The sequence below is a fragment of the Bos mutus genome, chromosome 5 (assembly GCF_027580195.1).
Source record: "Bos mutus isolate GX-2022 chromosome 5, NWIPB_WYAK_1.1, whole genome shotgun sequence".
Taxonomy (NCBI): Eukaryota; Metazoa; Chordata; class Mammalia; order Artiodactyla; family Bovidae; genus Bos; species Bos mutus.
Window position 1 is genome coordinate 7162224 of NC_091621.1, and position 12709 is coordinate 7174932.

The window sequence follows — 12709 nt, forward strand, 5'->3', positions numbered from 1 at the left end:
AAAAAAGATTCTATTGTTTGTTGTCTGAGCTAAGTGGCTAGACTGCCAGCAGTCTTTTGCCTTCTCTCCAAGCATATGTTCAAAATGGCATATTTGCATATGTGTAAGAACATGAAATAAAATTTCACCATAATGCAATAAATGGGGTCCACAAATTTTATTCTCATAAAACATGTTGCCTCATTGGAGGTTAGTGGAAGACAATATTTTTAGTCAGTCTGTACTGTTCCAAAGACCACTAAAGATCAATGTTGTGGTGTTTTTAACAGATTGTATGTTGCACAAGAAAATCCCAAAATGACCATGGATAGTCACTTCCTAACATGTCTGTGAGCCACCCATCTTATGGTAAGAATTTAATCTTGTTAGAGGATGGGAACCAATTGCCTGATATCCAAATTCACATTTAATAGATACTTATGCCCCGGTGGCTCAGAGGGTAAAGCATCTGCTCGCATTGCGGGAGACCTGGGTTCAATCCCTGGGTCGGGAAGATCCCCTAGAGAAGGAAATGGCAACCCACTCCAGTATTCTTGCCTGGAAAATCCCATGGAAGGAGAAGCCTGGTAGGCTACACAGTCCATGGGGTCCCAAAGAGTCGGACACGACTGAGCGACTTCACTTTGACTTTGACATGCTGACACATATATTTAACTCCTAGTTTACAGATAGACTTTCTTGTTTTGTTGATAAATAGACTGTTTCTAACCCCAAATCCACTTTCTTACAGGAATTTTCCACCTAACAACATTTACTAAGTGTCCAAGGCTGAGCCCCCAGGCAGCTCACAGTCTTGTTGTTAGGTGCTGAAGCCAACCTCTTGCATGTGCAGTTGCTTAGTTCTTTGCGACCCCAGGGACAGTAGCCCACCAGGCTCCTTTGTCCATGGAATTTTCCAGGCAAGAATACTGGAGTGGGTTGCCATTTCCTCCTCTAGGGGGTCTTCCCAAAGAAAAGCCAACCTCAGAAATCTTTTAAAGCAAAACCTTTTAACTCAGTCCTGTTGCACAGATAGATAGTAGCTCAGTTAGCTGAGAGCCCAGTTCTCAGTTCCCAGTGTAGGACCTTAGCAGAAATGACTAGGGACTAACCAAATCTTCTTCTTGATCTGGTGGATACAGATGAATCACAATTCCCAGCCTCCCTTGCAGCTGGATGTAGCTATGGAATTCGTTCTTGTCAATAGATATTTATGGAAGTGATAGATCCCATGTCCAGGCTTTACCCATAAAAATTTTCCCCCAGTGATTACAACATTCTCTTATTTTCTTGGAAGAGAAGATCCCCAGCCCCTAGGAGTTGACCAAGCAGAGATCCCTGACTTATTGTATTGAAGGCTACCTGCTAATTACCTGCATGGATTGTTGGACATACAAAAAATAAATTTCAACTGTGTGAAGCCTCTGAGCTTAAGGAATCTATCTATCATAGCAGTGAGGATTAATTTATACTCCTATGAGTCCAGTGTCCTTGAAGATAAATCACTTTGGTCTAAATTCTTTGATAAGATGGGATGGCAGCCAGGAGAAGGTTCAGGGTACAAGGAGCTCTGAAGGTAGCTGAGGAGGAAGGCTTCTTACAGAAAAGATATGGAGAAAGGCAAGGGTATGAGGGGCCTCAATAGTAGGTGTTTGCTCAGCCATGAAAGAATGTCTTCCAGCTGTTTCAAGTGTTCCAGACAATGCAAAGGCAATATCATCAGCAGCTCTGCTTGTGCATAGCTTGCTTCATACAAAAACTTTCTTAACTGAGAGATTGGCTTTATAAATATATCTAAGTAATCCTTCTTGAACCATCCAAGTTTTAATTTAAGACTGTTCTACAGCTGGAGAAAATATGAAACCCAATTAGGGAGCTGTAGAAGTCATTAGATTTCCCCTCTCAGATATGTCATGAGGCCAAACATAGCCAGGATACTGAGATCCATCCTGGCAAATAAGAGACCTCCAACGGCTAATGGTTGAAATTAAAAGATGCTTACTCCTTGGAAGAAAAGCTATGACCAGCCTAGACGGCATATTAAAAAGCAGAGACATTACTTTGCCAACAAAGGTCTGTTTAGTCAAGGCTATGTTTTTTCCAGTAGTCATGTATGGATATGAGACTTGGGCTATAAAGAAAGCTGAACGCTGAAGTTGATGATTTTGAACTGTGGTGTTGAAGAAGACTCTTGAGAGTCCCTTGGACAGCAAGGAGATCCAACCAGTCCATCCTAAAGGAAATCAGTCCTGAATATTCATTGGAAAGACTGATGCTGAAGCTGAAACTCCAATACTTTGGCTTCCGGATGCGAAGAACTGACTCATTTGAAACGACCCTGATGCTGGTAAAGATTGAAGGCGGGAGGAGAAGGGGATGACAGAGGATGAGATGGTTGGATGGCATCACTGACTCAATGGACATGAGATTGAGTAAACTCCAGGAATTGGTGATTGACAGGGAGGCCTGGCATGCTGCAGTCCATGGGGTTGCAAAGAGTCGGACACAACTGAGCAACTGAACTGGACTGACTGGGCGACTGAACTGGACTGACTGGCTGACTTTGGCTTGAGGACTCGGTGAAGTTCTAGATGCACTTTCCTTGATTGCATGGCAATCTAGGAAGCTTCCACCCAAACTTCCTTCCTTCCTTCCTTTCCTCCCTCCTTCCCTTGGGGTCAGGCTCGTCCCTCCCCATTTTTCCACAGATATTTCCTTGAATAAACTTCTTCATGTTTAGTCTGTTCTGGTGTTCCCTACTCCGAGGACCTAAATTTAATCCAGAAATCATTCTCATCTTTCTGTTGGAAGTCTGATTCTCTTAAAATGTAAGGAATTTGTGGCTGTCTCATTTAATTCCTTGATTGGGTGAGATTCCATTATATAAACTATGAGTATTTCCCCTTGAGCTGTACATGGAATGTTGCATAAGGTATGATTACAAAGACCCCTGTGACCCAACTAAGAAATGAGAAAATCAAGTTGCAAAAGTCACTAAGAAGATAACTACTTGCTTTTAAATTGCAAGATTCCTAATGGAGATGGGAAAACAAAAAATGATGAACTAAAGGATTCACTAAAACCGTACTAGGCTGAATGTTTTCCATCTGGGATCTCACTGGATTATTAAATGAAAATCCATTTCAAGTAGATGCTTTTTATCCCAAAGATGGGGTGAGGTTCTGATAAGAGGCAGAGCTGGTATTTGAACCCAAATCTTCTCTATTCTGTAACCCTTCATATACTTTCTCCTTGACCACATGTTTCTTCAGAAAGCAGTTTTGCAGTGAAGTTTTAGAAAAGTACTGTCTGCTTTCTTCTTACAAGCTGGTGCTAGAAACTTACCAGTTTCAGAGTCTGTGGAGGAGGAAAGGCCTCCTTCCATAGTTTGTTGGAATTGCCCTCCCCAGCCCCCTACGTCTTCTTTTTGTGAAATGTCTCATAATTAAAAACTAAAGATTCTATACAGACACAGAGGCTTTTCAGTATGAACCCCATTTCCAAAAGTGGTTATTATGCATGGATGTGCTTAGAGAATTAGATTTTTGTAGTCTTGACTTTAATTGCCCTGTCTAGATATGCGATTAAGCTTTTGTTCTTTGTTTCAAAATGACCAGTCAATGGAGTTGTGTAGTTTTAATTTTATCTGAAGTGTAGTTGGAGAACAGGCAACAGAGCCTAAGGCTTTTTCCCCCTTATCCTTCTCAGTTACTATGGCTATTACTTCAATATTTTCAGATCTTATTAAACTCCAGGAGTGGTATGAAATAACATTATGTGATGGCCAGGTTTACAAGGACAATGTGGAATTTTTTCTTTATTAAAAAGATGTAATGCAAAGTGGGAACAAAGATCAAATTCTATTTGTGCTTTTACCACCCGACACCAGCTCCTTCCCCAAGACAAAGCATGTATATGTGAATCTTGTGGCAAGTTGAGGAAAACATAGTTTAATATAAAATTGTAGGTCCCTGTCTGGAACATCTGTTACCATGGCAACCGATTTAAAAGCCTGGAAGACCAAGCTATTTGGGCAACTTAACTATATGTTTTTGTAAGTATGGGAACTAAAAATATTTTAAAAACAGACACAAGTAGATCCCCATTCAGCTGACCTGGTTGACACTGAAGTAAGGCATTGCTGTGACAACTGGAGGGATTACACAAAAGAATGTGGTTAAGGAACAACAGCTTCTGCCAGGAGACAGTCGGCACCATGACTGTCATTTTCTCAACTGCCTTCAGGGAGATGGTCAGCTGGATGAGGCTTACAGCCCCCCTGCTAAACAAGTACAACGGTACCATTAGCTTCATCTTCTCTGCAGCTGTCAACCACAGATAGAGGTGCAAACTAACCATTTCCAGGGTGCAAACACAGAAAAGAGAGAAGTGAATTTTCTCAGAGAAAGACAGGATGCCCCCTGCCAGTGGCTCCTATTCCTAAGTATATTCAAAGTGAGTCTTTGGTGGGAAAGAGATCTAGAGATTTGGTCTTATCGACACATTCATTTGGAACTGCAAATTCACCCAAATTATCCCCTTCTCATCAGAGGCAGTAGGTTTAAAGTAGGAAAGAAATAAAGGTTTCCAGTCACTTATAGCCACCAGGTTGAAATTCTGTGAGCATTGTAGTTCTTCAACACATATCGGTGATCAAGTTAACTGAGGAAAGATCACAAGAGGGAGATGAAGCATCAGGCTCAGGTGTCCTTCCTTCTGTATCATGTGTGGACTATTTCATCTTCTCAGAAATTTCATTTTCAGAACCAGCAGTTGGGCCAGACAATCTCTTTCTTTGAGAATCTTTTCATCATCCTGATGAACTTTTCAAAGAAGATTATATTACTTTAGAAATCAAAGAAGAGTCCAGTAATGAGTTATGAGCCAGTCCAGGTTCGATGCACGATACTGGATGCTTGGGGCTGGTGCACTGGGATGACCCAGAGGGATGGTATGGGGAGGGAGGAGGGAGGAGGGTTCAGGATGGGGAACACATGTATACCTGTGGCGGATTCATTTCGATATTTGGCAAAACCAATAAAATATTGTAAAGTTTAAAAATAAAATAAAATTTAAAAAAATCAAAGAAGACATAAATAACCTGAATGCATAAAGGATTTTCCTAGATTATTAATTTATTCGATGTATGTGTATGAATGCTGAATAGAGTCTGACTTTTTGCAACCTTATGGACTGTAGCCCACCAGGCTCCTCTGTTCATGGGATTCTCCAGGCAAGAATGCTGGAGTGGGTTGCCTTGCCCTCCTCCAGGGGATCTTCCTGACCCAGGGATTGAACCTGCGTCTCCTGCAGCTCCTGCATTGGCAGGCAGATTCTTTACCACTGAGCCACCAGGGAAGCCCAAATTTATTTGATAAAGAGATACATTAGAAACAGCCTTGAATCTGTGATGAATTTCTAAATGAAGGAATGCCAATGGGTTCAGATTGAAGAGGGAAGTTGCAACCGAATTTCAAAGGTCTACTGACAAACCTTCCCCTTAAGCAAGAATTGATTTTTTTTATGGGAATGCATGTAGTACTGTGTACCCAAGGAGATATCAGAGGAAATATTCAGTGTTCAATTTCCAAATGCTTACTTTATGTTTTGGTCTTGTTTTTTTCTCATGTGCACTGTGTTTCTGTTATTTGCATAACAAGAATGGTGGCTATTGAGTTTAAAGTCCACTTTTTCCTGGTCCAGAGAACATGTCAGTTCTAAAACTGTGGAGATTTGAGTCCAAACATTAGTGAACTAAGGCAGGGGTGAAAAGTCTTTGACTGACTTTTGAAAAACCCTGTTTGTTTCCAGTAAATGTCTTATAAATGTCAAAAGCCTTCATACTCAAAGGAGGTCTGTTCTAGAAACATCACTGATACCAACATCAAGTAGACAAAGAAGAATCTGTAGATCTTGGATTCTTAGTAAGTGAAGTTATTAGTATTGGAAAGTTAAAAGGAATATTGTACAAGTAGATGCTTGAAATGTCTCCAGTTTAACTCCTAGATACTTATTCAGAGTTTGACAGGATCTCCTCTCTAAGGAGAGAAAAGGACAGAAAAGTTTATTTTTAAGAGGAAAATCAGTGAAAGTAGAAGAGGACTCTCATAGAGGGGACAAGTGGGAGAGAGATTTGACTTCTCAGTGTTTCGAGGACCAGAGGAAAGGGCAGCAGAGGAAAGGTGCCGAAGAGAGTTTATTTGAAGGAAAAGACTCCTTCAAAGACTTCTAGGAGAGCAGAAAAGGTATGTCTTAATTTTTTTTGTTTCATGTGTATAGCACAGTGGTTCAGTTATACGTATACATACATACATATACATATATAATACACAGTTGGGAAGATCTCCTGGAGAAGGGAATTGCTACCCACTCCAGTATTCTTGCCTGGAGAATTCTATGGACAGAGGAGCCTGGTGGGCTACAGTCCATGGAGTCGCAGAGTCAGACACAGTTGAGTGACTTTCACTTTACTGCACGTTTATATATATTCTTTTTCAGATTCTTTCCTCATATAGGTCATTACAAAATATTGAGTGGTGTATAGTATGTCCTTGTTGGTTAGCTGTTTTATATATAGTCATGTGTATATGTTAATCCCAAGCTCCTAATTTATCCTCTCCCACACTCCCATCCCCCCTGCCCATTTCCCCTTTGGTAATCATAAGTTTGCTTTATATGTCTGTGAGTTTATTTCTGTTTTGTAAATGAATTCATTTGAATCTTTTTTTTTAGATTCCACATATAAGTGATGTCATATGATATTTGCCTTCCTCTGTTTGACTTACTTCACTTAATACGATAATCTTAAATCCACCCATGTTGGTACAAATGCCATTATGTCATTCTTTTTAACGGCTGAGTAATATCCCATGTGTGTGTGTGTGTGTGTGTGTATGTGTGTGTGTGTGTGTTACGCATGTGTGTGACCACATCTCCTTTATCCATTCACATGCCAACAGACATTTAGGCTGCTTCCATGTGTTGGCTATTGCAAATAGTGCTGCTATGAATATTCGGGTGCGTGTATCTTTTCGAATTACAGTTTTTTTTAGATATATGCCCATTATAAAGGAAGAAACCAAACAACCCAATCAAAAATATTTTCTAGATATATGCCCAGAAGTGGGATCGCTGGATCATATGGCAGTTCTATTTTTAGTTTTTTTGTGAAATCTCCATCATACTGTTCTCCATGGTAGCAGCACCAATTCCCACCACCAGTGTATGAGGGTTCCCTTTTCTCTGCATCCTCAACTACATTTGTTATTTGTGTTCTCTTTGATTACAGTCATTATAGCAGGTGTGAGGTGGTATCTCATTTTGGTTTTGATTTGCATTTCTCTGGTGATTAACCATGTTAAGCGTCTTTTTATGTGCCTGTTGGCCAGCAGCATATCCTTTTGGGAAAAATGTTTATTCAGGTCTGCCCAGTTTTTAATCGGTTGTTTTTTGATGTTGAGTTGTATAAGCTGTTTATGTATTTTGGATATTGGATCTTATTACTTATTTCTCCCATTCAGTGTGTCATCTTTTTATTTTGTCAATAGTTTGCTTTGCTGTGCAAAAACTTTCAAGTTTAATTAAGTTCCATTTGTTTAGTTTTGGTTTTTTTTCCTTTGCTTTATGAGACAGATCAAAAAAAACATTGCTTTAATTTATGTCAAGGAGTGTTCTGCCTATGTTTTCCTCTAGGAGTCAACATGACTTCTTATGCTGCCTTAGGAATGCTGCTTTAGTAGTCTTTAGGGTACCCATCTCTCCAGTTACCCAGTTGGGTAATTTCAGATGTGCACAATGTTGCAGAACAGAGGTTTCAAATGGATGCCAGCATTTGATACAGATGTATGTAGTTTTACCCACATAGTGTTTTAAAAGTTTTTGAATTATTGCCAATTTAAAAAATAATTCAAGGGATTTCACTTAGAAATCCATATTTCTGGCGTAGCTGAGGATTAGATGGGGTCCATGCTCTTCTATTTGCTGCAGTTCTTGTTGTTTTAATCCTAACTCTGTTCCACCAGCAGGGCTGTTTTGGTAAAATTACTTAAACTCCAGAGCTGGTAGGTTTTCTGTTTTTTGTAGAGTGGAGAGAATGTTGGGTTTATAAAATGATTGCTAAGGTTAGTGGATATCAACTAAAAGAATGAATGTGGAAACACCCAGCAGAATTGGAGGGTCCAGTAAATATCAGTTTCCTCTTTTACCTTCTGTTCTTTTTTTCTATTATATAAAATAGACACCTGTTACTTGGTCATAGAAACAAGGTGAGCAATACAGTTATTCTGACAACATATGCAGTAATAACCAGCATTCTCTGCTTTGATGTTTGATGTCAGTTCACTCTAAAGTACAGAAGTGCTAGCTAGCACCTTCTTGACAGCCTGTAAACAAACTCAAAACTTCAGTTTCTTTTCACAGGCTCCCTGTCTTCACTTGGCACCTCTCTCCATGGACTGTGAACTCTTTTTAGTCAGATTTAACACCTGCCCTGTTTACTCTTGTTCTTAGCACTTAGGGCAACACATGTACTAATAGGAATTAAGTACATATTTGTTGAATGAATGATTATATGAAAGGAGATAATTATATATATATAGATAATTATGCACATATAATTATAATACATAATTAATATTATCAGGTAATTATATAAAATTAAACATAAAATTATATAAAATCAAATATCAAATATAGTTAATCTATCATATATTTATGTTATAGAGAATTTAAGTATATAATTAAACATAATTATAGAAACACAAAATATATATCTGGGAGAGAAGTAGTGCACATATAACTAGAAGGGCAATTTTCATTTTGAATTATATGAAAAATTATTTTCTATTCTTTAATGTATTCATGGTGCCTTAATTCATTTCTTTTTTATTTTTCTTTTTAAAATATAATTTGTAATACATGGAAAGCATATAGGACAGTGTCTGACACATAGAAGATGTTTATTTGTTTATTCAAGAAATTGATCTACATTGTTCTAATCACAAAGCACGGTGATTTGAATGATTTGTTTAAAAAATGAAAATTCAATGTATACCAGGATGGAAATAAAAAATGTGCACCTAAAAATATAGTTACAGGATGGAGGGCTGATAGATTTCGGCAAGAAGAAGCCAGAATGTAACAGTCTAGGGCTCTATTCGCCAAATTGGAATGTCAACAATAGTGTTTTCCTGAGAACCTCCTCTTCTTCAGTCTGCTAAAGTCCTTGGGTGCCTCACCAGCAATCTGTTAACTTGCCCGTCTGTGCTGTCCAGGGCGTGCCAATGTCACAGCTCACAGAGTTGTCATCCCCGTGTGACTGTGAGACCTGAAAAGCAGGTATGAGATCATCAGTCAGTTCTCTCCTTGCTTTTGCAGAGAAATGGCAGTATGGGTGCACATTTGTTATGGATAGTGGCTGACATTATCTTCTTGTAAAAATCTAGGGGAAAATATGTACACCAGATTTTATAGTATGGAAGAGAGGTTAGAGGAGAGTTTTCAAAGTGGGGGGAAGATGAGCATGTGAAAATATGAGTGGAAGTTTTAAAGGTTACCATACAGATTCTTGATTTTTAAGAGGGAAGAATTTGTCTATAATGATTGGATTTCCTTTAAAGTAGAATGACATTTTTCCCTTTCTCAACAGAAGGTTCTGGTTTTCTTTAGAGAAGACATTTCCTGGTGTCACAGTTGCCCATCTAAAAATTGTACCAGACCTGAAAGATGAAGGATGCTGCCATGTACATCCTGAAAATGGGGTTTCTTGACTTGGCCCTCAGCCCACTGCTATTGCTTCTGAGGACTCTTCTGTGATGAGTTTTAATCATTCATTCCTGACTGAAGCTTTATCAGGGGCTTCTCACAGTCTCAGAAGCTCTTGCTCCTGGGTGGTAGGTTCACAGAGATGTCTGAATCTGAGATTAGGAAAACTTAGGACATGTAGGGGGGCTTCCCAGGTGGCAGAGTGGTATAGAATCACCCTGCCAATGCAGAAGACCCAAGAGACTCAGATTTGATACCTGGGTTGGGAAGATTCCCTGGAAGAGGAAATGGCAACTCACTCCAGTATTCCTGCCTGGAAAATTGCATGGATAGAGGAACCTGGTGGGCTACAGTCCATGGGATCACAAAGAGTCAGACACTACTGAGCACACACACACACACACACACACACGCATACACACACACACACTCACACACAGGGACATTTGAGGGGCAGGAAGAGGTGATACGTTTTTGGTTATGTGTGGAAAGCATTTCTTAAAACAGTTCAGTTTGAAATTGTTGCCCCGATTTCCTTTTTCCTTTTCATGATTAAGTTTTAGTTCAAAGGTTTCGCATCTGAAGAAAAAAAATTAGCTCATTACTGTAAACCAAAATCTTTCAATTTGTATTAGTAGTAACTGACATCAAGATGTGTAGACATCATGAAAAATGGAAATTTCGTCTCCCTTTTCTATTCACCATTCGAGGAAGAAAATTTTCCAATGGCCTTGGGTCGGGGAAGAGATCCTACACATCTTGAGCTCTTTGGAGACTAAATACTTGGAAGGAAATAATACTGTTTTTGATAGAGTAAAGATAGTTGCTTACCAATGAAAAATGATACTGGTCACATATAATCCACTGTTTTCTTGCTAAAGAAATGGATTTATTCCTTTTCCATTTAATGGTATGCATTCGTATTCTCAAATTTAAAAAATTATAGCAATATAGTAACATTTCACCCACTGATAACATGGATCAATGTAGCATTTCTCAAAGTGTGTTTTGTGGGCATACATGAGGTTAATAGATGTTCAATGTAAAAAAAGTCTATGTTTAAAGTTTGGCTAAGGTTAAATGAGGTCATAATGGTGGATCCTAATACAATCTCATTACTGTCCCATTAAGAATGGAGTGGGACACAGGGAAGTACAGAGGGAACAGCATGTGAGGACACAGCAACAAGGAGCTGAAAGCTAAGGAGAGGGGTCTCAGAAAATAACAACCCTGCTGCACCTTGATTTTGGACTTCTAACCTTTAGAACTTTGAGAAAACAAATTTCTGTTGTTTAATCCAACATTGGCTAAGCCAGTGTACATTGCAACTCACGAAGAAGGAAGCTGCCACACTGGTTTGGCCCCCTGACCAATGATCTGCATTCTTCCTTTGATTTGGAGGCAGACAAATCTGGCTTGGAATCCTTTGCTACCCCAGGCAACTCACATGACCTCTTTGAGCTCTGGGTCATCTGCAAAATATGTCTGACAGCACCTGTTAAATGGTTTTGTGGTGAATATTAATGAGATAATACACATAGAACACCCAGCAAGAATATTGCATTGAGACTAAATGTTAATTTGAAATTTATACCTTTATCCTTAGTCTTTGTAGTTAGGGGTCTATTGTGAAACACCCATGTGCACTGGAGTAGGAGTTAGAAGAAGCAGGTAACCTGACTGAGTAATCTTGGTAAACCTCTTAACCAAGAAAATGATGTTCCCAATGTCTTCAACTTCAACAACAATAACATCTTCCCTCTTTTGTAGAGCACTTGAGAATCAAGTTAGTTTTAAAACTGTTATGGAAATTCTCAAACATCATGCTATTGTATCCACAGATTCTTCAGTGTGCATCATTCATTGATAAGGATGTCCATATCTATAGCTAAATTTACATCTCTCTACATTTATACATCAGACCGTACTATGATTCGTGGTGTTGTTATTTAGTCGCTAGGTAAGTAGTGACTTAGCTACTTAGTAGTTGTTGTTCTTGCCTGGAGAATCCCAGGGACGGGGGAGCCTGGTGGGCTGCTGTCTATGGGGTCGCACAGAGTCGGACACGACTGAAGCGACTTAGCAGCAGCAGCAGCAGCAGCAGCTAAGTAGAGTCAAACTCTTTGCGACCGCATGAACTATAGCCCACCAGGTTCCTCTATCCATGGAGTTCTCCCAGCAAGAATACTGGAATGAGTTGCTATTTCCTCCTCCAGGGGATCTTCCCAAAGGGATCAAACCCACATCTCCTGCATTGCAGGCAGATTCTTTACTGCTGAGCCACCAGGGAAGCCCATACTATGATCATACATAACAAAATTAACAATAATTCATCAACACAGTGAAATATTGGTTCCCATTTCTTTTTCTCAACTTGTCTTAAAAAATGTCATTTTATGTTTGATAGGATTGAATCAAGATTCAAACAAATTGTACACTCTGAATATGCTGTTATTTCTTTTATGTTCTCTTTAATTTTGTGACACCCTCCCTTACCTCTTCCCTCCAGCCCATGCCATTGTTTTGTTAGAGAAAATTGGTTATTTATTTGTAAAATGTCCCACATCCTGGATTTCAGTGATTGCTACATTGATATACCTTTTAACTTGTTCTCCCAACCTCTATATTTTTGGGAACAGTTGGTGAGATCTAGAGGTTCCATTAGACATTGGCACATTTTTTTAGGGAAGGTACTTCAAAGATGGTGCTATGTCCTTGTTATATCATATCATGAGGCATACTAGTCACCCCCTTTTTAGATATTTTAAGATTGATCAATGAACACAGATGGTGTTAACATGATCCTATCATTGTAAATTCCCCGTCAGTCATTTGCTAATAACTTTAACATCCATTTTTAGTCATTTTTAGCATTAATTGTAAAAGCAATCAGCATAGCCCCATTTTTGCATTGAGTAACAAGCTGGCAATTGCATAATTTTATCATTCCTTTGGCACTTATTGGCTA

General features: G+C 39.1%; 1 protein-coding gene across 1 annotated transcript in view; it reads left to right on the top strand.

Moving 5' to 3' along the window:
- The first annotated feature begins 4195 nt into the window (after nucleotides 1–4195).
- C5H12orf42 (chromosome 5 C12orf42 homolog) overlaps nucleotides 4196–12709 on the top strand; it is a 131340-nt gene continuing 122826 nt past the window's right edge. The window contains 1 exon segment of the mRNA XM_070371855.1: nucleotides 4196–4277. Coding sequence (XP_070227956.1) covers nucleotides 4196–4277 — 82 coding nt within the window.